Genomic DNA, 27643 nt, shown 5'->3' with positions numbered 1-27643 from the left:
TGTCTCTAGTAATCAGCCACCGCAATCGTGTGCAAACAACACCAATATCCACCATGAGAAGTTTCGGTCCGGATCCTGCCCACTCCTTACTTCCGGATTTTACATGCGAAGAAATGCAACCTGGGCGAATTGAAAAAAAGATTACCTAGGTACCTAAGTCCCTGACTTCTCCATACATCGCTGCACGGAGTATATGGATGGAGTACATGACGAGTATTCTGAGCCCAGGTCGGTGCAAACACCCCGTCTTGGTGCCTCTAAGGTCGTAAGGCTTAGTTAGTCAAACTCAGGGCATGGTGGCTGATGGCTTGTCCCGGTCGAAGTCAACCCGCCCCTTTTACTCGTAGGTTAGCATTCAAGTCATGCTCGTGGCCATGAGCAGAACCGGTTTCAGGGAGACACAATCGATGGTCAACAGAATAATAATTGATCTGTCATTGTTCCATGTGCCCCCCAGGGCTTGCTGGCATTGTCCCTGTCGACAGAGGTTCTGCACATGCAAACTTGTAACACCTGTTCCTTTGGTATCGTTTGAAACAAAGACAATGCTCGGTTCGGTCATCAAGAGGAGATCAAAGGTGGTCAGTGGTCAGTGGTCAGTGCCATGGTATGCTGTACCGTGACTGGGGATACCTAGTCAATGTGGTCAGTGTTTAAAGGCCAGCTGCCGACATGCCTCACTGGTAAAGCACATGACCTTTTGATACTCTGAGGGCTGCTTCTATGGCGACGACTCTGACTACGACTAGGACTGATCAGTACAGCCTGCATGTCATGCACGGCTTGTCGGGTTGTTGAAACCGGTCAGTACTAGGGCTTTAACAACACTGCACTGCGTTGCAGGTCCACAGGGCTATCAATCATCAGCTGCTGGCTAAGCACTGGTGAATGGACGCGCAAACACTCACCTCGCCTTCTTGCCCAGAGCAGTACTCCGTACCTAGGTATGCAAGAAACAACCTTCTGTGTCTTCCCAGATCTGGAGTTGAGGCTTCATCGATGGCTGGGTTGGCAGAAATGCAAACTGGCGGTCTCTTCACCGTCTTTTGCGATGCCGTACCCTAGTTTGAATAATTCTTGACAAGCCTCACCACTGCCTTTTCTGTGAGCTATTCTTGTTGTTACTGTTTGAAGCGAGCGCAGCACCACTGCAATGTAAGGTGCATTGCCAGCCTGGAAACATGCGCATGATGATGGTGCCAGGGTGTGTTATTGACGGCAATTTGCTTCAAAATATGCTGCAAGTTTTTCCTCTATCAGCTGCCGTCGACATTTCGCGGTTGACCACTTTGAGACAATGATTGACTGACCAATCCCAAGTCGTCCAAGGGTTTCTTTGTGTTTGAGACTGCAGGTTTGCTTGCTACCTTCACGATGGGGCTGTGTTAGTGTCTGGCCTTCCACCTTTGCTCCTGCGGGTGATTGTCAGCGTCGGAGGCTTAATAGCTGTCAGTTTTCTGGAGCCTGCCTCGCAAGTGGATCCTGGGCTTCTCCTTCCCGTCCAAACTAGATTTTATCTACTTGATTCTCCTGAAGAGCCGTCTACCAGTTTCTCAAGCACGGCGAACTGATGGAACTGCGCAACCCCTACGTACGGGGAACTCGTATACTACTGTCACCATGGGAAGTGGGGTGGGCTAGACCCGTTTAGTGATAACTCGAGGATAGTCTCAACTGGGGCCAGGTCCACCCACGCTGAACTCTCTGAGCCAGATCGGCCCAAGTCCTTCTCAACCTGATCTAGTGGTTCGTGCTTTCCTGCCCTGGCTGGGATTTGGCAGGGAAGTGAATCCAAAATCGGCTGCCGCGTTCCGCGACTGGGCGACCTGCCTAATATTTGACGGCTGTCTGCTCGAGGTGGCTGAAATGATGATGATTGCCCTTTCTGCAGTTTTCGGATCCATTGAGGAGTGACTGGCAGCCAAGTTCTCGTTCTGTTCTGTGATTGCCTTGAGTAGGAGAACCAGGAGGAACATGCATGCAACTATCACTGCCACAGAATTCGACTCCGAGACGGGCGGTCCCGCTGGTCAACTAGGGGCCCTCGTTGAGATAGCGTATGCCTGTACGGAGTATCGGGACCCAGACGGACCTTCCGAACCAAGGCTGCGTTTCGTGAGGCAGGAATGTGGGGGAGATGCAAAGAAAGTCAGCGATTCACGCAACCCAAAAGGCTCAGCAGCCAACGTTCGTTGCCAGAAAGGGGAAAATCAGAATAATTCAACCTTTTTTGTGTGGACGAGGATTGGAGGGAAATAGGGAAACACCCCTGCCCATGCCCTGGCCATCCTGGTACTGCTGGTGTTGGTGCTGGTGCTTGCGAGATGATAGTGCATCCAGGTCGAGACACTAAAGCCTGACTTAGACTTCTGCCACCAACGGCGGACGAACATCATAGTGAAATCTCATGAACTCTATCGCACCGTTCAATCCGAGCTGTCAGACCAGGCCGTGTTGGTCTTCGCCTCGTCCTGTTTGACGCGATGGTGCTCCGCTGACCAGGTAGCGCTGCATCCGCTGCAAACCTCCCTGGACGACGGACCCCGGTCGGGCCAAGGCCAACGGTAGCATTGGGTCGACTTTGACTGGCACGAAGAAAACTGGACCCATCCCGAGTTCCCCAGAACGAAGAGGGCGGCGCCATGATCCAGGGCATGATATCAAGCGGTACCCACCCGAGAACGGTGTGCGAGGTACGAGTAGGAGTAGGAGTAGAACACGAACGCCGGTAACTGCTTGCTGCTGCAGCTGCTGTAATGCAAGATGGAGGTGAGGGCATGGGCATGAGGGAACGGGGATGGGGGATGGCAAATGGAGGCGAAGCACCTGTATCCGTCAATCCTCGGGAGTGATTTGGAAGTTTGGGCGATTAGAGTTGGGACAGGTCATGATGGACAGATAGAGAGAGACACAGAGAGCGAGAGAGCGAGAATTGAAAGAGAGTGAATCTCTTCCTCAGCTCGTATGTGCCCTGCTGCTGCTGCTGCGGCCGTCGCCACTGCCATTGTCACTGCCACTGCTGCTGCCAGATCGAGAGCAAGTGCCTTTACGAGTTGTCTACTCTCCTCCTGCTTCCTTCGCTGCTGCCATTCGGCTTCAATTGTTGGGCTTGTGCTTGTGTTTGTGCCTGTGTTTGGGCTTGGGCGTGTCTGATCAGAAATTCGAAGCCCAACAAACACAAGAACCACTGTTCTTCACTTCCTCCCTCCCAGCATCAACCCCGTGTAGTACCTGGCCCGCTTTCCAGACCGCAATTTGAACCAGCCTGAGCCCAACTATCTGCTGTTCAATAGGACCGACACCGACACCGCTTTCTTTTAAAAAGCTCTTCATTGCCTACTTCCTGTCTATCACTGCCCATCTACGAGTACGACTAACTACTACCCCTACCGCTCCCTAGTGGATGTTTCCGTTCAATCTGGAACCACGCCTCTACTCGTACATCATCACGCTTTCGGCCGCTATTGATCCATTTGCTTGGGACCGTTGGTGGAAACGCCGGCGCATAATCGGTCTCGCCACAAACGACGGCCCGCCTTGTCCCCAGACGCAGGCAATACGGATCCCATTGCTGGCTAGTATTAATACTAGTAGAGACTTGTTCGCTTCTTCAGCCTGATCCAAGCTCCCACTCTTACTACAAAGTTGTCTCACCGGTTCTTTCCCATCCCCAGGTGTATGGCAGCGATACCCACTGGTTCAGTTTCCTCGCATATCACTACCGCGGTCTCCATCATCGTCAGACTAATAGTCGACCTTTCAACGCATTCCCTCTATTCTCGCTCAACGTGGATATCTCGTCGCTCATCAAGTCCCGCGAAGACGAAGACACTCACTCTACAAGTTCCCCCGCATCCGTACCATTGTCAGAGTCTGCTTCGTCCAGCGTCGCCACCAGCGTGGCTCCCGTGCCACCCACGGCTCGCTCGGTGGTGCCCGCCAAGAGACTTTCTTCGAGCCAGGAATTCTCAACCCAGTCTCCCGCCAAAAAGCAGTCCAAGTGGTCTCCAGATGAGGATTCCAAAATCATCCAGCTTCGCCAGGATGGCATGAAGTGGGAGGATATCAGCAAACATCTGCCAGGCCGCAGTGCAATCAGTTGTAGGCTGCATTACCAAAACTACCTCGAAAGGAGGAGTGAATGGGACGAAGACCGCAAGAATAAGCTCGCGAGGTTGTACGAACGGTATGTTGAGAAACGTCGCACCGAATCTCCATCTACTGTCAAAAACCTTATCCCAGCCTTGCCTGAACCCAAATCCTTTGACTGACTTGCTCTCCAATCTAGATTCCGTGCTGATATGTGGGCCAGAGTGGCTGAAGAGATGGCCATGCCATGGAGAGCTGTCGAAGCAATGCACTGGCAGATGGGCGAACATGAGATGGCCAAGCGCGCCGGCGTGACACCATTTTCTCTGACCAACCCTTCCAGCGTCTACGATTCCGGCAACATTGGTCTTGGGCCCGGTCCGCGTTCTCACCTGCGCCATGTCGGTCCAGCTCCGCGTCTCCGGCGTGAGTCCATGCCTCCTGAAGCAGCTTTCCACGGGACCCCGCAGTTGCCCTCGTTGGCAGAACTTACCGCTGGACTGCCTGCGTACGCGACTCCGCCCTATCAGCCTTCAGATCCCTTTCACCACCACCTGTATAACCACCCCAAAGGACGCAATACACCCTTTCGATGACCATGGGTTTCCAGGCAAATTTCCTACTCCAATAAATGAATTGTATGGGAAGCGAGATGGAGTGCAGGCGCAGCGATACAATTTCGGGATATAATACATTGGTGATTTGTCGACTTTGAGCAACGGAGTGTTTTCACGCAAGCGTGGAGGGCGACAGGTTGTAATATAGATGAGATACCCACAATGACGGCTGGCGGGGTTCCCCCCAGAGGTCAATCATGAGAACTTGCCACATGAAGGCCTTTCATATCTTTCGCTCGATGATCACCCACCAATTATCCCGATCATAGCCAGATTTGACAATATGGCCGCCAGCTACGGTCGCATCGTCCTGGATCTCGCCTTCTCGATATAGGTGATAGAACCGTTGGTAGGTCGTGGGATGGCTAGCCGGACCGGCTTTTCCATCCGGCTTGAGCACCCATGGAACAAGGACATCTTGATCATCTCCTTGACCCCAACCTCGCCGGCTCGTTTTCTGTTCCAAAGCCCAGACAAATATCAATGCTTGACCTGCTCCTGATCGTTCGCTGGGAGGTTTAAGTGTCTGCAGGATGGTCTCTAGAGCCTCGACGCGGCGCTTTCTCGACGAGAGATGATGGATTACCGCGATGGAGATGGCAAAGTCAAAGTTCGCCTGGGGGTGCGGGAGATGCAGCGTATCTGCAATAATCGCATTATGTGGCTCGTGCTGGCCCGCAATCTTGACCAGAGCGTTGGACCTGGTGGAAGACAATGAGCATACCGTACCATACGATATATTTAGGTTTGGAAGCCCTCTCCCCATCACAAACCACCTACCTGTCCGAGGCTACAATAAAAACATCCTTGTTGACGGCCAAGTATTTCCCGTTGCCACAGCCGATATCCAGCCCAACAGACCCCGGTGGGCGTGTCCTCAGGAAGTCGTCCACCACCGGCCACGGCTACAACCAAAAAAGAACCAAAAGCTCGTCAATAAGTGTTTTCATAGGGGGTGTGAGATTTCTTTGAGTTGAACCGAGCTCCTCCATACAATGTAATGTAATGCCTGAAAGGGAGGGCCCGAATCGCGTCGAAAAGCCGTGTGGACTAAATCAGAGGGGAAAAGAGAAAAGGGAAGAATAGCAAACCTTGTATCGGGTGGACGAGAAATGCGCTGCGATTTCCTCGTACACTTCGTGGACGTGTTTCGTCTCGTATTCTAACTCTTTGGAGTCTCTGGGAATAGCCAGCATGTTTCACTGCTCCTCTGACGAGCTGATGATGCGAAACTGAACCCAGAAATCGAGTGGGAAGGAGGCCGGTTGGTACAGGTTTGGTACGGAGCACAGCTTGGAGATAAAACGATGCATCTAACGAGTCGGATCCGTGGCAAAAATTTGCACTAACCCAATTGCCGGCAATAGCCGACACCCGCAGCAGGACTCCGGATATACTACTTCTCCGAAAGCCTTCCCACCGAATTTGAACACACCAGATCAGACTGAAATTCTCGACGGATTATTATTAGTATTGCTAGCATTGGGGCGACCGACTACGTTAGCGTCTCAGGTTGCTTGAAACTCCTCCAAGAAGCTAGTGGGCCTGCAAGCCACGGCATCATACAGAATAGATGGATGTTGTTGGAGTAAAGGTGTTGACAATAATCAATGCATGCTATATTCTATTAACCAGGTGGCAGGCCGCCGGGTACTAGGCCAGCTCAGCCAGATTGTAGCCCGAGTCAGTACCGCGAAATATCAGTTACCGATCTGCTCTGGCCAGTGATCACAATAAGCCAAAATTCATATTCTAGATGACCTCGACGACTTCCCCTCCAAATTATGTCGGAACTCTGTTGGTTGGAGACCCAATAAGGGTCAGAATCCCCGAGCTTCTGATCATTAAAGCCAATGCGATTGCGAGTAAAGGAATCTAGGAATGTCATGTTAGCAAGAACCCAAAAATCATCGCCAAATCTCGCACACACGTACCCAGAAGAAGAATAATTTCCTGTCTCGACTTAACTCGATCCTTTCAATCGGTGGATTGGTCGAGAACCGAGACACGCCATGTGAAGAGCTTGCTATTTCCTCGCGTTGCCCAAAGTGAAGGTCCGCTGCAGCCTCGGCGGCAGCCTCGATTATTACCGATTTCTTGACGCTCCAATCAGTGGACATACCCTCTTTATCGGGGTACAGCTCGCCATAAGCGGGTGGTGAAGAAGGTGTCGGAGATGAGGCACCTGTTAGTGTCTCCCACCAACCTTCACGATTACCACCTTGCTGCCTGGAGTTCGGACGTTGCGGCCATAGTGAACTAACTCGTCGAACCATCAGATTCGCCTGGTAATCTTGCAGCGTCGCCAACGGGCCATTCATGTTGCCAAGGTTTGGCATCACCGATTGGGCACTTTCGTTGAACTGATGAAGCTGAGCCACGAGATGGTCGCGCCAGGCCAACATGAAAGCAGACACTGCCACAGCAGGTGCAGAGGCTCCCTGCTCCTTTGGAGGAAAAGTCACAGGAGGCACAGCGTTATACTGTCCACTATTTCTCCGTGACTGGGGACCACTAAGGACTGCTTTGCGTGCATTCACCTGATTCATGGAATTCCCACGCTCCAAATCTTTGGACGATACTATCATGGATATCTCGTCACCATCGCTTTCGGAGTCGTCTGAATCATCCGACGCACCTAGATCCGTGGAGGTCTGTACGTTAGAAGCATTGTCCCAGAAAGAGCGCAGGGACGAGGTGCTCCGACTATGTAGCATTATCGGCGTGGCTCCGGCGCTTCGAGATCGATAGTGCTCCATGGCACTCATCGTGGCTTGGTAAGAGAGGAGCGATGTGGCGAGGTCAGCAGGTGTGAAGTTTCGAATGCTGCGAATCTTATGATCTGCGCCAGCCAGCCGGAGACGATGGATGACATGCGTATGTCCATTCATTGCGGCATGGTGCATAGGTGTATGCCCGTTGTTGTCAGTCAAATTTGGATCTGCTCCCCTGGCGAGAAGTCCTGCAACAAATCGAGTGAGGCCCAGGGAGGCAGCCAAATGCAACAGAGTGAGCCCGGATGGCCTCCGGACATCAAATCTTGGAGGTCTGACACGTCTAGCATCGTCCGTGTGTTCTAACACACGTAACATTGAGGCTTCTAGCTCAAGGGCATCAATTGGGATGCCTTGGTTAGCTCCCGAGCCTCTTTGATGTCCACTGCCCATGCCATAGTTGCCATGAGGGGGCCACATCGCATGAGCCTGACCTTGTTGAATAATTTGTTGTGCTGTTGTCCACGGGTCTTCAGTTGGGTGAGCCATCTGTTTGCCGACAGTAGTAAGAGCGAGACGATAAGTCTCCAGTTCTCGGTCATCAACATAGGTAAATAAGGAAGGTCGTGATTGAGATTGCTGCTGCATACCAGTGAACTGGCTACGGTCGTGTTTGAAGAGTACGGCGACAACACCGGGTTGTAAGGCCGGAGGAGCAATGCAATTTAGGCATTTCTCACCCCAGAACGTTGTCGTTGTAGCCTCGGTGTCACCAAACATGACCTCCAAGCCTTGGTAGAAGCCATTGCCGAGAACTGTGACTTCTGTCCCACCCGTGACCGAACCTTCTGCAGGAACAAGCTTATGGATTAATGGAGGAGGGCGTCGTGTGGGTTGGCCCTGTCCTATTAATGAGTTGGTGACGGCTTGCCCAAAGGCAGCATCCGCTGCTCCGAAGCTGTTGCGTGCCGATCCTGGGCTACCAGGTCGACTGGGCTGGCGAGAAGGAGGGGCAGAGATCAGGACTTGACGCGGCAAATTTTCCAAGCTGAAAGAGCGGTTGACGTTGGACAAGAATGATGTGTCATGCCCGTTTGGAGTTGGGGGGCTGGTGCCGAATGGAGCCGATCTTTGAGGTACAGCGAACGGTCTATCACTGTGGCTAATGTAGGCGGACATATTTGGGGCGTAGGGGGAGGAAGCGGCTGTGTTAGGCATCGTTGCAGGCGCAGCAGACGCTTGCGAAGTATCCAGGCGGGTCATGGTCAAGCCAGATGGTAATTTCCCGGAGCCACTTTGTTTTCTCCGCTTGGTGTTTGGTCCAGAGGGGCCATTAGGAGACGCGGGACGCGAAAGGTTCCTCGGCGTGAGCGTGGTTGATGTTTGATTCGAGAGTGTAGAGGAAACCGCAAAAGGGTTACTCGATGGGGCCATCGGAAAGTTGGGATTGAAATTATGTTGCAAGCCATGGAGGTCTGTAGTAGAGAAGGACTGCTTGAACGACTTGGTATTCAGGGCACTTCCATGAGGTGCTTCTGGTCCAGTGGACGAAAATACCCCGGCGCCAGGTAGCTGAGGTCCTTGAGTTGACAATGGATTGGGCACGCTGGTTGCGACTGCTGGAACATTGTGCGTTTTGTGATCGTCAGTGATCATAATAGGATTGGTCATGGCTTGGGCGATGACCTTCTCTCGATAGTCTTTGATGGTGAAGATGACTTGGAAACCCATCTTTTCATTTTGATGTCGGCAATAGCAGGCTATGCGCATGGGCAGCTCAACTTGGACTGGGCCCGTGGAAGTCTGGCCGTCGGGTCCTTTGATCAGACGCGCTGGATTTTCGGGGGCAGCTTCAACCCATTCCTTAATCTCGTTTGTGTTGAAAACGACCACTCTCCGCTCTTCATCCCGTTGAAACATTTCTTCCTCCTCTGGTTTCTTTTGCTTCTTTCTAGATGCTCTCTTGCGCTCTCTCTGAATACAGCCAGTACAGATTCGGACTTCCCCCCCATTCAATGGTTTGTCCTCATCGTCTTTGGATGTTTGAGAGTCATTAGATGAGGCGGGACTTGGCCGTGTATAAGGACTCAGGTCTTCGCCTCTAGCCCGGGCCCATGCCCTCTGCAACTTGACAGGATCCTGCATGGCACTAGTGCAGACCAGAGAAGTGTGTAGCTCGTAGATGTCCGCAGAGCGCTCTGGCTGGGGTTTCGCGAGGAATTTTGGCTTTGATACGGTATGTCTCGGAAGCCTCACCTTCTTGATGGCTGCGGGCAGCTGGGACAAGGTTAATTTGATTGGGATCTGAGTCTCCACGCGGGATTTGAGAGAGGTGGGATGAACGGTGAGGAGAGGCGCACCCTCGGCAGAGTTTATTGTTGACGGTGGTGATGAAGTGTCCTTATTGAACGTAGAAGGTGTTGTACTTGACTCGGGATCGAACGTGAAACCCGTAGCTGAAAATTGCAGATTAGGGGAGAAGGTCGCATTCCCGGGCGAATCACCATTCATGGTGATATGGTTGAATGTTTCCTCCAGGCCAGAAGAAGGCGAATGCTTGTTCCAGGGGGACTGACCCTGGTTTGGGAGCATTGCATTGAGAGGGGAAGCTTCTCTAGATCCAGGGAAGAAGAACTGAGGTTGGCCAGGATTTGGGAATGCCTTCGTTGAAGGCTGTTTGGGGAATGTGGTGTAATTTGGCTGTCGCGCCAAATGCTGGGGAGCGATGGAGGGCTTGAGATTGTTCGCTGTCAGGGGGTCAAAGCCACTTGGTGTGCTGGCGGCAGTGTCAAAGTCAAAGTCTGAAGCCATCTGCTGGTTACTCGTTTCGAAGTCCGGATCCATACCGGCCATCGCGGTATCGTCGAATATCTGCTCATTTGAAGGCATGGAGAAGCCGTTGATTCCACTTCCCCATGCGGCCTGGAGGTTGTTATGAGCACGGGGCGAGATATTTGATTCCTTTGCATTATTCAGCCAGTAGTTTGGAGAGTCTGACGAAGAGCTGCTGGAACCGGAACCGGAGCCTCTTGGCGAGCGCGAGAAGGCGGAATTTGAAGGGAAGGCGGTAGAATCGTCGGCCTCGCGCTTGATGGACAGGTCATTTGGATTGAGGAAAACAGCGTTGCCGTTCTGGACGCTGGAGTCGGGAGCTGGAGAAGTCAAGAAAGTATCGAAATCTTGGCCGGCGAAAGATGGGGTCTGATCCAGGCCGCCTTGGAAGAGGTACATATCATCTTCCTGTGTTGAAGCCATCATAAAGTCGTCCTAGTCGGAGCGGAAGAAAGGGCTCGACGAAGCTAGGTGAGAGCTAAGTCATGTTTTGCTCGAGGTGGGATCGCGACGGTGATGTTGAGTTGGGCAAGGTCTGAGAGGGGTGATGAGGGATTCAAAGGGCACTATGGTGCTGGCTGCCGGAGAGAACGCGACGTAAGTCAAGGCGTCCGAAGGAGGCAAGAGGTAAGTAAGAAGATGGTGGATGGCCGATGGGCAAGATGATGGCGTGTGTTGGTTGCGGAGGCAAGCAGTTAGCGCTGCGAAGGAGAGATCTGGAGGTGTATGGGTGATTGTAGGTAGCCAAAGCACCTGGATGGCGTCAGTTGAACTGGTGAAGGCACACAGCACAGCGCAGGCAGTGCAGTGGTAACGGCTAAGTGGTGTCGTTAACTGGCGGCCGTGAGCGATGACAGCGGTCGTGGTGATGGTGTAGGGACAGTTGGAGTTGAGTTGTGTGGGTCGAGAACTAGTGAGAACCGGAGTGAAGTGAGTGCTGCTATTAAGTTGAAGTGACAGAGGTGTCCCGGTAGGCTGTTCCAGTTTGAGCAATTATTATTACGAGGTACGCAGAACGATTTCTGTTGTGGAGAGAACTTGGCTTGTGAATGAGGAGGTGGTGAGAGAGTTGGGAGTGAGCGGGTCCCCGCCGCAGGACAAGTCTTGGCAATAGCCGGTTTAGCCGCCCGCTAACGGGTCAAGCGCTTGTGACTAATTTGTATAGTGCGAGATAGTTTATTTCGTCTTCCTGGCCAGTTTAGTGCCCAGATGGTTAGCAGCTTACTAGTGCCCACCTAACAGACTACCAGTCATAAGCTGCTAATTGACTACTCCTAATAATGCCATCCCGCTTTGCCTCCTGAGTCCTGCTAGGCTGCCGTAGGCGACTGGTGCGGCCACCCGCGGAAAGAGCTTCGTCTAACACTCCAGAGGCACCCAGTGAATATCTTTGCCTTGCCCGTAGCACAATATAGCATGGAGATCCTACCTTAACCCCACTGTTTGATGAAATCTGAGCGGACACTCTACTCAAGTTTGGCGAAGGTGCCATCACCAACGTGGGGTCCGGGTCCTGGTCCCGGCCACGGTACCATACTGAAAGTTGGTGTTTCTCAGGTGGAACCTAGGTACGGAGCAGCTAGGTTTTTCCCTTCCCCATCTTCTGTTTGGTGTGTCATGTACCTTGGAAATCAGAGTGTTTAGTTGATAAAACCATTGCCACTACCACTAGCAGTACCGGGTATAGTATCTCATACTCTGCAGCATCAACAACCATCCATCCTCATACGAGTACAATCTAGAGAAAATGTTGAAGAATTCGCCAGCCATCCACATTGCACTCGCTAAAATGCGCAATAATCGACGTCCAAACATGAGCCTGTCCCAGCCTACCGAATGCGCCACCATCGGATAAATTTGCTACACCATGCAACCAGAGTTTTGCCGACATCGGTGAGTACATAAGACCTGTGTTTCAACCCTTTTTTTTGATTGACTTATTACCGTTCAGATTCCTTGTTTGGAGTTGGAATTTGGCAGACTAAAGGTACATGACGCCTGTAAATCGGTCCAGCAGTTATTTGGTGCGCAAACTTGGCCGCATTGACCAGAAACTGCGACTGTTAAATCTCGAGTGACCCGTTCAGAAGTTCCAATCACTACCAATTTGCCACCTGTTGTCAAGCAAAACCGAGGTCACCCATGTCAACTGGTGCCTGCTTCTAGGGTAAGAACCCGAGTACTCCATACCGAGGGATTTGATACATCGACCAAGTACCATGCTGTGCAAATTAGTGCATATCATCCCCACGCAAACCCAGCTTGTTGTGCAACCCCCCCACGGATTTATTCTTTGCCATGTATGCACATTGCTCATGCCTTAAGTAGTGAACTGGGGTGGCCAAAGGAGGTTTTCCTGCTTCTCCGAGTCAACCGGAATGCACTGGCTGGTGATGTTACTTGCAAAGTTGTCGCTGGTCAAGAAGAGACACACCTTTGCGACCGCTTCTACTGATACTGGCTTCCGGAGGGCGACCGTGGCTTTTGCTTCTCTCCATTGCGCTGCTCTATCTTCTTCACACTCCTTCAGGTATTGTTCCGTCTGAATGGGACCTGGAGCAATTGCATTGACTCGGATATCCGGTCTGATATCAACTGCGTCCCGCGCAAGGGATCTCAGAAGGCCTATCTGAATGGCCGCTTTGCTCGCAGCATATGGAGCACAATGTGGCACCCCGAAGCGTCCAGCCTCGCTCCCAAAGACGACTGCCGATAAGTTCTTTTCTTGTGTTGCATAGTCTCTGATCCCACGCAGCCACTCACGACAGGTGAGAAAAGTACCGTCAACGTTTACGTCCAGGACCCTTCTCCAGTCGGCATGAGACATATCCACGAGGCTACCACGTGGCGCAAAACTGAGATCCAATCCAGCTGCAGCAATCAATATCGCAGTGGCTCCAAACTTGACTCGGTGCTTGTTTGAAGCATGCATGTACCTGTGACTCGTTGGTCACATCGGCGACCATAAAATTATAATTGTGATGGAGTACGAGATCTTAGGGTTCAACTTTATCAACTCCAGTGACCAGACCATGAGACCCGCTCAGGCTGAGACTAATGTCTATGGGTTTGAATTCTGCCATGCTTGCTTTCATACCTAATGTGAGCTAACTAGATGCCACCATAAGAAGCTCCTCTTGCATATCAACTGAGGATGACACAATCATGAGTGCGCAACGGCCTCGGTGAGTCGGTGTTTGAAAAGCCGAAGGATTTAAACTTTCCGCCTTGGTTATCAACTTGGAGGTTCACCCAAAGTTCCCCGCAGCATTTGCACAAACGGATTTGCACCGTTGGCGTTTTCTCATACCAATCAGCATCTATCTGGGGACCATCTTATACACCATCGGCATTCTGACAAAGACAATTGGGGAGTTTCAGCGGAAGAGGTTCAAGGACAAGCCCGAGATTGTAGGAAAGACCTGCAAGAGTGGCCTTTTCTCCAGTCGGCCTTACTTAGGCTACTCACTGTGACGAGCAGGCTATGCTTTGAGCTCGGGCGCACCGGTCTTGAGCGCAAGGGTTAGCTTCGTTTCTCATCTATGTTTTGTTACGAGAGCCATCCCGGTCATGGACAACGATATGAGTTGCAGGTATGGTGAGCATTGAGTCAAAACCAAGCGCGACGTCCCGTATGCATTAGTAGCTGGAGTATGGTGAAATGAATCCACGCAATGACATTCATGAACTGAATACGAGGCACAAAGTTAATGCTAGGAAGTGATCTTGTCCAAGCAATTCCAGCATATTTCCACGTCCATTTTTACTGGTAACGCGAAGGTGGCGACCCTCTTCCCACAGATTCTTCACTCTCATCATAAGTCGGCAGTGTTCCCTTCGGTACAACTTCGCGCTCCCGCTCCTCGTGTGCCAATTGAAAGCGTGCCCGTCTGATCTCGAAGGCAATCACAAAGATCAGGTAAAGGAGGAACATGGAGCCAGCAATAGTGCCGTAGGCGATACTGGCCTTTTGCGAAGTTGCATCGGTTTGGAAGGGACTGTATGATGCTAGCCTGATCCCAAGTCCCCCATTGATGATTCCTAAGGCGATCAAGATGCGCCCGATCCAGAGATGAATTCTTCCTACGGGGGTCCGACCAGGGGCTTGACTTGGCTTGCCCGCGCCAGAGTTTTGTGCTCTTTTCTTATAGATGCGATGGTGGACAAAGCCGAAGATGGGCTGGAGAAAGGCAATGGCCAAGATGGCAAGGCCCAACCTGGGATGAGGGTCATTCCAGATACCAAACGCTGCCGATTGCTGGGCAAGCCATACACCCATCCCAGCAGCCGCGATGTAGATGATATAGCTAACAACCTGTCCAATGGCGTGGAGCTTGAGGATAGTGGGGCTTTTCAAGTTTAACCTCAACAATATCGCGAAGGAGGGAATGAAGATCACCCAAACGAGTGAGGCCAAGACTGCATGTGCAATGAGGATTCGGGTTGCTTTGTTGAAGCTAGCTTCGGAAGAGAATAGGGCTCCTTGGTTGATGTTGTTGCTATTATCGTCATTGTTGTCGTTGCCGTTGTCGTTGTCGCCGTTGTCGTCGTTCCACCACGGCGGTCTGTTCCCTCCATAATTGTCACCACCCCAGCCGTGTCCGGCCTGAACGACACCGACAAGCAAGACAGATGAGAGAACGAGGAGCGCGGTGCTGCGGACCATCTTTCTGGTGCGGACGCTGCGTTTCAGGCGAGTGGTTGCTTGTTGCGGAATTAGATGCTAGGTCGAAGAGAGCGCTTTGCACAGAGCAAAGGGAAGGAAGACGTGGGAACGAAATCAATTATGGGTGTGCTGGGTGAAACGTTCTTCATGATAATTAAAGGTCCAACATCCGCAGGGCGGTGCCCTTGGAAGTCCGAGATCTGCAACAGGGGTAGTTGTTTGTGACGATCATTCTGGCGGCCTCACATAGCGATGCTCTGGATGGTCACGAAGACGGAACACGAAGATGGGGGCACTGTTTTACCATTTATAGAGTGTGGCACTGGGTGGCCTATCAGCGTCGAAGTAGGTGCTGGAAAGGCATTATCAAGTCAGCTGTGATTGGAAGAAGCGAGTGACGGAGAGGATGGACACGCGGCCAAAGAGTTGGCAGCGACGCAAGATCAACAAGGGGGCTCCTTCCTCTGTAACAGCACTGTACTAATTGGCCGTGACTCCGGAGCTCGGACTTTAATCCATCCACCACCCCACAACCTAAGCTACCAATTCCGTCAATATAAAACTGGCTTACTTATCTACGAGTAATGTACTACTCGTACTCCGGACTCACACCTTTGACAATCATCGCTAGGTACCTAGCCCATACACTGTTGACTATATAACCACCTAAGGCCTAGTCCTATACATGTAGTAAGCCCGCACAGCTCGGCATTATCCCCATCTTAACCCCCTCCTCCCCTGTTGCGGTTATCATTTCGGTATCTCCCCAGCCATGTGGCCGCTTCATGCTCAAGATCACACCAAGAACGGTGACCAACGAGATCCTGCAGGACTCATGTCCGCACTAGTTCGTATACTCCACTTCTAATCCCCTTTCGTCCTTCTCTCTTTTTGTAGGTTTAAGGCGGAGGTGCCGCCGATGCACACCTGCAAGACCAGATTACCGACCTGAGGTGCCCCGATGACTACCTAGGTACTCCGTACCTAACATCATGCACTGAGCTCGGCTGCCCAATTCACCCCGTCTAGGTATGTAGGTAAATCTGAAAATGTAATGACGGCACCGGCCCCCTTTGCATCCTCTCCTCGCCACCTATCATCTGATCACCTGACTTCTTCCTTTTGTCTGACAGCTTTTCTCGCCTCCAGCACTTTTCAAGGTTCGCCCGAATTTCACTGCCATGATCGAAAGATGAGACACAAACCATATCACGGTCAGAGTGAGAATCAAGCGAGTTCCTTTACCACCATAATTGAACCTGGACTTTCGAGCGCTATTAGCATCTTGTTGTTTCCCTCTCGGGGTCTTGACATTCGCGTGAATACAATTCGTTGATTCACCTGAGGACTGCCTTGTTTCAGCGCAGAAACCAAAATGCTTGGATCTGTGCTTCCAGCCTCGATTCCACTTCAGAGAGCTAGATGAACAAATATTATTCCTGGCAACACGGGAGGCCAGACGACATTCCTTCAGGCCAATTCAACTTTTGCGCCACCAACAACACACCATGTCAACACCTGCTCGCCGCTCGGGACGTCAGCGTAAAGTCAACCCCAAATATTCCAATGATGCATGGGATAAAGAAACCATACGTATCCTTCGCGCCTCATCCGAATCATCCGGTTCTAGTCCTCCCGTTCATTCAGCTTCAGATGAAGGCCGTGATGAGCAGCTTGTTCAGCAAGGTGCGCATGCTCTAGGATCAGACGACGAGGCCTTCTCTATGCGGTCTGCGGAGTCACAATCCCCTGAGGTCGAATTTCCCAACACCGACGAGGACGAGTACGATGGTAACATAAAATTTGCGGCTAACCAAACCCCTGCAAGCCCGCAGCCCGCCCTCACGTCTCGTCTGCCGATATCGACAGATCTCAGCAGTACCGTACATTGTCGCGGTGTTACTAGCGACACATTCAAGTCAGGTTCAAAGGAAGTCATATACCATGACACTTTTGGCCCTGCTGTCGATGATCTTGGCGATGTCCTTCGAGCCCGAGATATATGGCTCAAAGGACGGGATATTACTATTCCCAGTCGACGGACTCTGTCGGAGGCTGCGTTACCAAGATCAAATGAAACAGTGCCTGATACCAGAGAACCGATCTTCCGTTCATTGTCTGATAGGCAGCTACTAGAGCACATCAAAGGCGGCTCTGCCCAAATCAAGTGCTTGATTAACCAGAAATTACCCCATTTGACCTTCATGGGTCCATATGGAAAGGAGCAAAAATTCAAAATTGGACAGGGCCATTCCCTAAATTTTGGCAAGGCTTGGATGAAAGGGAGCGAATCCAATGGAGAATCTCTGACTTCCTACCACAGAGGCTGGATTCTTAATCTTGGCCAGAACGTACAAAGTATTTCCTGGGCCCCCACAGCTACAGCAGCGCAATACCTTGCTGTGACCTGTCGATGTACATCGGTTCAACGAGAAACCACAGTAGAACAGACATTTGGCGCGCCCTCATTCCAGCCATCTCCTCCGTATCCCTCCAATATTCAGATATGGAAGTTTGCAACCAAGGAAACTCGTTTCTCTTCCGTGCGTACACTCAACATGCACCTTCAACCCCAACTTGTCATGGTCATTGCAACTGAATGGGGCAATCTCCACCAGCTACGTTGGCAACCATCTGAGAGTGCCACGGACGTGCACCAGAAGGACGACGGGTCTGAGAGCGAGTTCCGTGGTGTTCTTGGCGTACTCTCAAGTGATGGCCATGCCAGATTACTCGCCATATCCATTCCAGACGAAGTAGACGATGCTCAACCCCCGGTGTTTCGACCACAACGAGTTGGCTACGATATAGCTCCTCCTCCAGGGACAATATTTACTACATTTGCGTTTGCTACGCCGACTGATATTGCCTTCGGCTGCACCGATGGATCCCTTCACCTCTTCGACCTGAGTGAATCAATCGCCGAGAATACGTCTCCCATGAGTTACATGACATGTTTATTGCATAACACATATGTCATTGCAGTGACGCCAGCCTCGCCAATCCAGCTCTCTCACTTTATTTGCAGTGTTTCTGCCGCCGGCGACTTAGTTCTGGTCGATCTACGCAGCCCGGAGCAAGACCATATCTCGATCCATCGGGCATGCTTTCCGAACCGAGACCTCGTCTATTCTCCGTTCACTCGCTCCTTCATCACTGCTCTCGACAGAGCTGGAAGTACACATATTGATTCCAGCTCAGCGACATTCATCATGTGCCACCATCTCCGACACTTTTACGTCAGTCTTCGAATTGCGAAGCTGCCGGAATACAGCGGAACGGCCACGGCATTGGCCGCGTCGCAGTGGCATCCCTGTATTCTAGCGGGGAATGCACAGGGCACTGTTGTGGCGACAAATTTCCTGCGCAAAGTCCTCCCGCAATCGCGCAGCGATTCGGCAAAAGCCAAACCAACCGGGGCATATATCCAGAAAATATGTGAGTACGAATGGCGCCCGCTAGACAGAAACGAGCTTCGAGAGGCTGGAGTGGAGAATTTGGAAATGAAAATAGAGTCCAATGGCTCGCCCGGGAGTCTCTATCACGGCCACGACGTGCGAGCTGGTGCATCAAAGTTCAGTGAAGGATTCAGCCCGGAAAAGATAGATGTTGGACATGCAACTGCAACGAAGAAGAAGGCTAAGACGCAGGAATTGGGAGCCGCCGAAGCGATCTTTGAGGAGGAACAAGCTGTCAGGTCGATTGAATGGAATGTTAATGCACACTGTGCGGGTCTTGCTGCCATCGGGTGGGGCAGTGGAATATTAAGGATCCAAGACCTCGCTCACGATTTGGATTGATGATAACTTCCTCCTGACCTGAGGAGGTAACAACAGCACTCCCTAGTTGGGAACCGTCCATTTCAGTACGTGCAAGATTTGTAGGAAATGCAAAGAACAATCTGTTTCTGGGATCCAACATGAGCGTTCACAGCCATTCTGCCGGCCGTTGAATATTGGACATGCGATAGCGGATGCTGTGCTTGAAGATGAATGTAGAAAAATTGTGTCTATTGCGATCATGCATCATTGCATTTCTGCCAGAAATTGATGATTTCTTCTTGAACCCTTTCATTTTGCTCAGGACAGCCTGCTGTTCGCCCAGCAGTCCTCTAAATTACATTCATTGATACCAGGTGAAGCACTTGCTCTTGACTCCGTATGGGATGGATGGTGTTTACATGACCAGAATTGCCCTAAGAACTCGCCTTTTTTCCCTTTTCAGGAATGCCACTTTTCCCTGGATCCTGACGCAATGCTGAAGAACTGGAGAAGCGAAAAGCCAAGCCCGCCACTAATACGGATTGCTCGTGATGAGATGGCTGGCTGGCACCGACCCAAGATGCGCATCGAGGGGTACATGCATGGTCGTACTCAAGCCTGAAGAGAAAGACAGATTAGGCCGGAAGTTCAGCTTTTATCACCTCGCGGGCCACCACGCGCACCCCTCGGTCCCCCTCCTCCTCGTCCACCGCGATCTCCTCGTCCGCCAGCTCGACCACGTCCTCTGAAGTCGCCACGCCCACCACGCCCACCGCGACCACGACCTCGATCGCGTTTCACTTGTTCAAATCCGTCATTCTCCGAGGTGGGCTTCTCTTCAGCAGCGGCACCAACCTCTTCGGCCCAATTGGCAGTACCTTGGACAGCTGCAGGCGTCGCGGCAAGACCAGTCTCTGTTTCAGCTGGGTCGCGAGGAACCTGAACCCATTCTTCATTAGTAGCACTTGTGTCTGTCACGACAGATGCTTGAGGATCCCACGAGGCTTCCGCGATCGCATTGGCAGCGTCCGCTCCAGTGGTAGACTGTTCTGGTACAGGGAGGACGTCGGACTCGGACTCGCTGGCGTTGGTAGTTGGTAGTGTCGTCGTGTCGTTGAGTTCAGTGAGTCCTGCATTTGCGACGGTGGAATCGGTTGGAACGTAGGAGGCCGCAGGCTTAGGTTCGGTGGGCTGAGAATCTTCCTCCTCTTGATTAGTAGTCTGAGCTACATCGTCAGCACCTCTAAGGGCGGACTCTTTGACTTGAGCGTAAGTGTAGTCGAGGACCTCGCCACTAACGTCTGGAACCTTCTCATCGACACCATAGACGAGACTCTTCAAAGTCTCGAGCGACGCTTCGTTGCCCTGGTACACGAGCAATAGGGTACCCTCAAAGGCACGAGATTCGGCAGAATCGACGTCTTCAGACTGACGTTTAGATGCCGCAGCATGCAAGAAGTGATTGATGACTCGCAAAGCATCCTCAACAGCACCGATTTTGATCTTGTCCGTCTCTTGGCTCGCCTTCTCCTTGACCGCTACAATCTCAGCCTCATGTGCCTCGGTCAGGCTTGACTTGTCTTTGGCGAATCTGTCCTCTAATTCTTGAGCAAAGGCTCGGAATGCAGCAAGTTGGTCCTCGAGCTGTGCTAGCTGTGCTTGAAGTGCCGGTTTTTTGAGGATCTGTGCCTTTTGATCGGCATTCAACTTCTTGGAGGCCACGAGATCGTCGAGAGCAACACCAGGGTTTTCCGCGATGACGGTGTCAGCCTTAGTGGAAGCAGCTAGCTTCTTGTGAATGTTACGTATATTTCTAGGCGAAAAGTCAGCTAAATAATCCTTGGTGGTGTTGGGGAGGTGTGCAGACTTTGTCAAGTCTTTGATGAACTGGCTATCGGTTTGAGATTCCATTCCATTAGTGTGTGTGTCAACTAGAACAGTTTCAGCTGGAGGAGTTGCAGCACCGCTAGGGGCAGGAGCAGTCTCGCCCTTGGCTTTGCGCTTCTTCGCAGACTTGGAATCTACGGGAACAGGAGCGACAGCAGACATTTTGAGATAGTTGGAGAAGATTCTAGGTTGCGCAGTTCTTGGGAGGAGAGACTGAGGCAAGAATGGAGCTGTTGTCTGGAAATGAGGTGTTCAAGAGGTGGAAGAGACGGTGCGAGGGAAGTTTGGAGATGATCTCTAGAGTATTCAGTCGTCTGAAGTTGACAATGATGCTCGCGTGCTTGTTAGTCTTGAGACTGAGAAGTTTCCAAGTTCAATGTCGGGAGAGTTGGACTTGTGGATTTGTGACTGGCAGGTTAGAGGCACTAGCTAGCTGCGCTAGTAATTTACCTAAACTAACGGAGTTCATATATCTCGCCAAGAAAACCTGTCCGCCTCTTAACCACTAGTACGAGGATTGTCGGCTACTCCGGTAGCACTCGGTATTACGTACTCACTGTCCATGCCTGTGTACTAGAAAGTAGCTCACGAATATAAGGGAGCCGAGTCCAATCCGCAGTCAATTACGAGTAGTACTGGATCCCCTAGGTACCTACGTACAATACTTGAACGCTCGTGTACTTAAGGACCAAGACCAACTCCGTAGTATTGATGCAGAATCGACTAGGCGCCGGGACATCTAGGAAAGGGCGTTGTAAAAGTCGATTCTCACAACTTCCTCGCTTTCAGATTCTCAAAGCACCTTCAGATATCTAAGTTGCGATGAACTTGAACTCCCACTAATCTTCAGTGCAAGACATTACATTCACGCGTTGTCGTCCCATAGTCTTGGAGGTATTCATCCCCCAAGATCCGTAGGTAGGTAGACCCTGTTGAACATTAATCGTCGGATTGACAACAGCTCGTGGGGCATCGAGAGTTCCCCGTCAGCTTCATGGTAGGGGCGCCTCCTAGATCTGAACAAGAGAATACTGGCCCGTACGTGATGCGGAGGCAACAGAACCCGTCCGAATTTGAATCGCCTCCTGCCCTGCACCTCGTCCTGAAATTGTGCATACCAGCAGGCATTATACTTTTTCTATGCATGTAACGGATTTTGACACGGCAAATATTCTTTGATCCCATGGCCATAGGCGAACAAGGTTGACGCAGACGAGGTGCGGTGCTCAGGGATCCGAAGTGGCAGTCGAATTTGAATGGTCGATCATCCACTGGTGTACTCTTTAAAGGGAAGAGCATCGATATGCCAAAATGCGTGTTGCATGTGGCAGGGGTTCAGCCCTTGAAGCGGCGTAGGGTGGTCTTTGATTATTGTCAGCAGAGCTCCAAAATCGATTGTCCCAATTATCAGGGATGGGCATACCAATGTAACTTTCCGAATATCCTTGGCTGCGATTCTCTTCTCGCCGTTACCTCGAGCCTTGTGGGTTGCACTGTCCAGGAGCCTAGAATATTCGATCAGCAATGTTGCCCATCTCTGAGACCTGGCCCGCCCTACTGCTCAATGAACAAGGCGTAGTTGAGGAAAACCAACGCATCTGTGGCCTTGCCAATGCTCTTTCTCGTGTGGCCCTTTATAATCCTCCGAACGATGGCTCGCGGGTAGGTCTTTGAGGCAACGGCCATTGTGTGAGTTGATATCGTCTTGGATTAGGTACCTAAGTTAGCGTTGGGTGTTGAATGTGTCAACAGAGATGTCCAGAAACGAATGTAAACAGATGACGTAATGGTAATCATTGGCAAGGCGGCGATTCACGTGAGATGTACTGCACGTGATCTGGCGGTGGCAGCAAGCCTTATGTAGACCAAACTCCAAGTCCCAGCATTTGGTTATGCAGCTATCAACTTTGTTATGAGATGTATGGCTGATTTGGCCCTCTCTCGGACATTCAAGTCGGGATCGCTCTCGAGTTTTCGAAGCGACAGGACAAACCCGACCTTCTCTAGCTCCATCGCTCGCTGTCTGCATGCCAGCCGATCACCCGCATCGTCCTCATACGTCAAATTAATAGCTATCCAACAACATTGCGCCCGGACCTCTCGATCAGCGTGGCTAGAGAAGGTCAAAATTTGCTTCGTCAACGCATGATTCGATGCGATGGAATTACGCCACCGCGGCTCACAGGCTGCCACATGAACAATGATGTAGAGCACCCTCATCACGATCACGGTTGGGGCGGGCGTCGTCGAGTTATCCTTACGTGTGGGCCCTACATGAGTTCGGGGTCGTAACCGATCAAGCATAATCCTAAAGAAATCTTCGTGGCCCATCTCATCCAAGATATACTTGACAAGATCCGATGCATTGTCGCCGCAAAAAAGGTTTCTCAAAAGATCCAGCAATTGTGCCTGGATTTCAATGTCATCCTCAATTGTATGTCTGGTGTCAAAGCTACCAGTCAAGTCTGAGCTCGATCCTGGCTGGAGTGCTGTCCCCTGTTCGTCGTCCGAGTCTTCACTCATGACTACATCTGGAGAGGGGATGGCTCGGTGTGGTGGAGGTGGGTGATAGATATTCAAGGGGGGATAGTCCCGCTCCACAAGTCCTATGACTTCGCCTTCGGGTATGTCAATAGGATCAATCTTGATCAACAATTTGATCCAGCTAGACCCCAATTCATCAACCACCTCTTGCTTGAGTTTCTTATTGGCATTCAGGACCAGTTGTTTCAAGGCCCACAATGACTCCAGTCGAAGACGGGCATTGGCAGAATGAGCCTGCTCACAAAGTTTCTTTAAAACGGTGGATTCGCTGACACCATCTTTCATCGGACTGAAGTCGATCGCGAGATTAGCAAGAACCATCGTAGCAGCAATGCGGATCTCTGGGTCGGTTGAATTCATCAGCTTGATGATCGGTTTTGCCACTTCTGCTTCCACCAATTTAGTCCTCAATGCTTGGACAGACCTTGTCAACACTCGTACAGCACCACAAGCTGCCAAAACAACCGGAGTAGAGTTTCCGACGAGCTCCATTTCGTCGTTAACACCTATCTGGACTTGATAAGGTTCGAGCGCGGACATGATGTAGGCTAATATACCTTGGTCACAGATTTCTTTGCGGTATTCATCGTGGAAAGGTGCTATGGCTCCTATGGCTTGCAAGCACCCTGCTCGAAACTCCATCTCTTGTCTCAGGGTAGATGTAGCTAGGCTGTCAGGTTTCAAATTTTGAGTTGAAATTTGGGGCTTTGGGTAAGAAATGGTCGGTTTATGGGGGTGCCACGGCGCCGCCTTCTGGACAATGGGATGATCGAATGTGAGTTTTAATCCAGCCGCAAGATTCGCAATAGCCTTTCCTTCAACAGTGACCCGTTGCATTTCAGGATCATCCATAATCAACATGGCGAGGACAGCCGGGACGGCCTTCGTGTAGTGTAAACCACTGCAAAGATAAGATCCGGCAGGGGAAAGCATATCTTCCAACCTCGAATGTTCGGCCTCGAGCATTCGGGTCAGCAGGGGGACTATCAGAGATGCAAAAGTTGAGGTACGGAATTGGTTGACCAAGTTTAGACTGTAGAAGTTGACTAACAATTTTGCAGCCAAAAGACGTCGCTTGCCGCGGGACTCGCGAATGGTGTACAAAAGCCAGGGGATGAGGGATGGCTCTTCCGCTTCCTCAAGCACAGGTTGGCCAAGTGGCAGTTGAGGAACGTCCGGGGAAGAGGCCGGAATGAACGAAGTTCGGCGCTTGGGCATCGGTTGGACTGAACTCAGAGGAGGAAATCCGGCCTGATTGTTCTGGTTAGAGACAGGGACAGAGGGCAAGAGAGAATCAAAAGGCCCAGCGACGCGGGCGCGAGGGACGGCAGTGCCAGAGAAATAGCTCGTTCCCCAGGGTCCACGGCGGAGATCTGATGGGGAAAAATCATCCTTGAGATCTGGTAGGACGAGTTTGAGAGTGGGGTCGGTGAGTAACATCTTGGTCCTGGTCCTGGATGCTTGGATCAAAATGGACAGAGACTCGAGGACGGGGGATAGATGGGCGAATGTTGGAGCGGGTTCAGGCAAGCTTCGTGGCAGAAGAATATCGTCATGGAGAGATTTGATGGCCGGTGGGACCAAGCCCTGGGCAACGACAAAGGACGCCAGGCGGGCGCAGAGGGCAGCCAGCAGGCCGCAGTCGACAAGAGCGCGCTTGTGTTGTTCGAGGCAGAGAGTTCTGCAAAGCAAAGCCAAAACCGCATCACAGGCTTGTTGAGAAGCGACCTCACTGTGGGCGGCTTGGAGGATGGTGGTGAAGCAGGCTATATGGCTTTTTGTGTACAGTAAATCGGCAAGCTGGGTTGGCATGTGCTGGGAAATGGCAACCAGGGCTTTTAAGACGGTGAGGGCAGACTTTGAAGATGGTGGAGACCGTAGAAAGGATATTAGGATAGGCAAAATGTCGGTTTCGAGGAGCTGTTGGATAAAAGGCAAGCCCTCTGAAGATGTAATCAGTGAGCAGGAGAGCACGTCCGAGTAACAAGAGACCTACCGTGGGCGAGGATGGAGAGTATTTGAGCAACATGTCCATACACTTGGTCATAATTTTGGGCTTTGTGTAGCAAGTCTGCCAGCAGAGGAATTAGGCCATTGTTGAGACTTTCGGTCTTGCGCGAGACGTGACCGGTGAGATCATGTTTGATCTTCTTCAGATGCGCGACGCAGGAGGAATTGTCGGAGAGTGGGTATGGTGCCGAGGAGGTTGGGCGTTTCATCGAGGCCATGCGATGAGGAGCGATTGATGCGCGGAGGTGGAAGCGGGAGGAGGAGGAGTAGGAGGAGGAGGAGCCGGAGTAGGTCTGCTGTTATACTATCGGAAAACTGTATGAGCAGTGAGTACGAGTACTCCATACGGAGAAGTACCTGTAAGGTGGAAGTGGGCGGTTCGGGTCCACGTGATATAGGTATAGATCACATGACCTCGACCTATCACGTGCTTGTCCCTCTGAAAACAGAACTTGACGGATAATCACCCACGGATGATGGATGTCTCTGGGATGTGCTGATCGGATTGGAGCGGGGAACGGCAGGACTCAGTAGTCGGGAATCAGGACGCGGGACGCGGGACGCAGGAGCTGTTATCTGGAGAAGATTTCCGCCACCCACTACTGGCAACGGGCACTTTCAGTCTGTCACCATGTTTTGCGCTTAACAAATGAAATGGCTGAGATCAAACACGGGACACAGGGAGCCCACTAAGCCTCAGGCAGGTAAGTAACATGGATGACTAGTGCTTTTGGAAGTATTCGTCGGCGTCTGCGGTCTTCTCGTCTTCAAGTTCTTCCCTCACTTCCCACATTGTACGAGGTCTTCCCATCCATACCTCATTATAGTACCCCATACTTACCTCACTTTATCTTCAGTTCTCACAGCAGCAATTCAACACTATCCAACACTTCCTCTCCTCTCCTTGCCATTGCCATGTCAGTGCCCTACTGGCATTGGCATCGGAAATCCCTCCCACCTCTACCCAGCCGCTAAACGCATCTTGGTCTCCAAATCTTCTTCCATGCGCGCCCTCCTCGCACTTCGAGCGCTCTCGACTCTCTCTGACGACGGCTTTCTTGCACTCACTCATGTCCACCCGCTGTCGATATGCTAGCCACTTCTCCGTCACCCAATTTCCCTTTAAAGCACCTTGATGCGTCCTACACCTTTTCTCCGCGTCCCCAGAATGTCCAGTCAACCAAGCCTGCTCGTTCCGCCTTAATCCAGTCACAAACAGACTCCTCTCAATATAGCTATAGATCCTTTAGTACGAGATCATTAGATCGATACACCGACCCGGTCCCAATTTTCTCAAGGCCGGCCATGGTCGACGCGGCCACCCAATACTCGCCTCCTCAACCTCGACAGCCCACTCCCACTTCCACCCGCGCCGCCTCCACGACTACGACTACCACTCAAACCACAGCAACCTCTCAAACGCCCACTTCTACCATCGCTGGTCTGCAGCTGTCCGAGGGTGACGATTCCTCACTCGATACCTCCACTCCAGCCTTGTCACCCGCTCCGCCACCACCTGACAACCTTGCTGCGCCAAAACCTCTACTGAAATCAGACGTGGCTGTACCGCAATCTCAATCCAAGAGGCACGCTGTCGATCCAGCCTCCGCCACCCCTCTCACTGTCAACGGCAACCATCAGCACCAAGAGTCAGATGATCACCATTATTCTCCCATCAAAAAGCCCCGCCCAGATGCCCCCCCCGTTCGCAAGATGCCTCTCTTGTATGAGGATTGCAACACTCGCGATCTAGTTGTCCTAATCTCCTCCATGCTTATGGAGCTTATACGCTATAATGATGCCATCCCTCTGCGAGAAGGGCATCTAACTCGCTTCCACTCACGGGCGCCACCAGGCATCTCGGTTCTCGACTATTTACAGCGCCTGACCACTCATGCCACCCTATCTCCACCTATTCTTTTGAGTATGGTCTATTACATCGATCGTCTCTGTACCCTTTACCCGGCCTTCACCATCACAAGCTTGACGGTCCATCGCTTCCTAATAACAAGTGCCACAGTTGCCAGCAAAGGCTTGAGTGATTCCTTCTGGACCAACAAGACTTATGCAAGAGTCGGAGGTGTCAGTATGAAGGAATTGGCCCTTTTGGAACTCGAATTTCTTACCAAGATGGAGTGGCGCATTGTTCCTAAGCCAGAGGTCTTGTGTGACTACTATAAATCTCTTATAGGGAGGAATTCTCAATACGAGCTCGAGATGTGATGCCGATCTTCTTCCCCTAAATACACCACTTCACTGAGTGCTGTCCAGTCAACGCAGCCGGTGGATAGTCAACTGCCAGTCTCTCAGTACAGTCTACCCATGCTACTAAGTGTATTGACCAGTCGCTGGAGATCGGCACCTGCTGGTCAATCGCTTGCGTTCCTGATTCAGTCCGCTCATTATCGGCCCACGACCCTCCCGCTTACACGAGGTTTGCAGATGGTCTGGTCGAAGCCTGATCATTTGTCCCAACGTCATTCGGGTCTGCTCACGGATGCGGTCTCGATGGCGACCAAGACA

The 27643-nt window shown here is 51.6% G+C and overlaps 11 protein-coding genes across 11 annotated transcripts; 4 read left to right on the top strand and 7 right to left on the bottom strand.

Annotated features, from left to right (window-relative positions):
* Positions 1-4049: 4049 nt before the first annotated feature.
* A1O9_12607 (uncharacterized protein) lies at positions 4050-4685 on the top strand (the record flags this gene model as incomplete). Its single annotated transcript, XM_013398393.1, has 2 exons — positions 4050-4186; positions 4289-4685. 2 exons carry the CDS (start codon positions 4050-4052, stop codon positions 4683-4685), a joined length of 534 nt encoding a protein of 177 aa, XP_013253847.1.
* Positions 4686-4929: 244 nt separating this feature from the next.
* On the bottom strand, positions 4930-5902 carry A1O9_12606 (uncharacterized protein; the record flags this gene model as incomplete). The annotated part of the gene is made up of 3 exons (XM_013398392.1): positions 4930-5407; positions 5487-5611; positions 5798-5902. 3 exons carry the CDS (start codon positions 5900-5902, stop codon positions 4930-4932), a joined length of 708 nt encoding a protein of 235 aa, XP_013253846.1.
* Positions 5903-6613: 711 nt separating this feature from the next.
* A1O9_12605 (uncharacterized protein) lies at positions 6614-10675 on the bottom strand (the record flags this gene model as incomplete). Its single annotated transcript, XM_013398391.1, has 1 exon — positions 6614-10675. One exon carries the CDS (start codon positions 10673-10675, stop codon positions 6614-6616), a length of 4062 nt encoding a protein of 1353 aa, XP_013253845.1.
* Positions 10676-12572: 1897 nt separating this feature from the next.
* Positions 12573-13079, bottom strand: A1O9_12604 (uncharacterized protein; the record flags this gene model as incomplete). The annotated part of the gene is made up of 1 exon (XM_013398390.1): positions 12573-13079. One exon carries the CDS (start codon positions 13077-13079, stop codon positions 12573-12575), a length of 507 nt encoding a protein of 168 aa, XP_013253844.1.
* A 482-nt stretch (positions 13080-13561) lies between these two features.
* Positions 13562-13912, top strand: A1O9_12603 (uncharacterized protein; the record flags this gene model as incomplete). Its single annotated transcript, XM_013398389.1, has 1 exon — positions 13562-13912. A coding segment is annotated over one exon (218 nt), but the record flags the coding sequence as incomplete, so codon positions are not given.
* Positions 13913-14015: 103 nt separating this feature from the next.
* Positions 14016-14918, bottom strand: A1O9_12602 (uncharacterized protein; the record flags this gene model as incomplete). Its single annotated transcript, XM_013398388.1, has 1 exon — positions 14016-14918. One exon carries the CDS (start codon positions 14916-14918, stop codon positions 14016-14018), a length of 903 nt encoding a protein of 300 aa, XP_013253842.1.
* Positions 14919-16426: 1508 nt separating this feature from the next.
* On the top strand, positions 16427-18718 carry A1O9_12601 (uncharacterized protein; the record flags this gene model as incomplete). The annotated part of the gene is made up of 1 exon (XM_013398387.1): positions 16427-18718. The coding sequence occupies one exon, from the start codon at positions 16427-16429 to the stop codon at positions 18716-18718; it is 2292 nt and encodes a 763-aa protein (XP_013253841.1).
* Positions 18719-19327: 609 nt separating this feature from the next.
* A1O9_12600 (uncharacterized protein) lies at positions 19328-20728 on the bottom strand (the record flags this gene model as incomplete). The annotated part of the gene is made up of 1 exon (XM_013398386.1): positions 19328-20728. The coding sequence occupies one exon, from the start codon at positions 20726-20728 to the stop codon at positions 19328-19330; it is 1401 nt and encodes a 466-aa protein (XP_013253840.1).
* A 1173-nt stretch (positions 20729-21901) lies between these two features.
* On the bottom strand, positions 21902-22252 carry A1O9_12599 (uncharacterized protein; the record flags this gene model as incomplete). The annotated part of the gene is made up of 3 exons (XM_013398385.1): positions 21902-21928; positions 21990-22071; positions 22125-22252. The coding sequence occupies 3 exons, from the start codon at positions 22250-22252 to the stop codon at positions 21902-21904; spliced, it is 237 nt and encodes a 78-aa protein (XP_013253839.1).
* Positions 22253-22456: 204 nt separating this feature from the next.
* A1O9_12598 (uncharacterized protein) lies at positions 22457-25338 on the bottom strand (the record flags this gene model as incomplete). The annotated part of the gene is made up of 2 exons (XM_013398384.1): positions 22457-25053; positions 25107-25338. 2 exons carry the CDS (start codon positions 25336-25338, stop codon positions 22457-22459), a joined length of 2829 nt encoding a protein of 942 aa, XP_013253838.1.
* Positions 25339-26425: 1087 nt separating this feature from the next.
* A1O9_12597 (phosphate system cyclin PHO80) lies at positions 26426-27343 on the top strand (the record flags this gene model as incomplete). Its single annotated transcript, XM_013398383.1, has 1 exon — positions 26426-27343. One exon carries the CDS (start codon positions 26426-26428, stop codon positions 27341-27343), a length of 918 nt encoding a protein of 305 aa, XP_013253837.1.
* Between the last annotated feature and the right edge of the window lie 300 nt (positions 27344-27643).

Source organism: Exophiala aquamarina (assembly GCF_000709125.1).
Source record: "Exophiala aquamarina CBS 119918 chromosome Unknown aczIA-supercont1.25, whole genome shotgun sequence".
Lineage (NCBI taxonomy): Eukaryota > Fungi > Ascomycota > Eurotiomycetes > Chaetothyriales > Herpotrichiellaceae > Exophiala > Exophiala aquamarina.
This window is presented reverse-complemented; position numbering and strand designations above follow the sequence as displayed.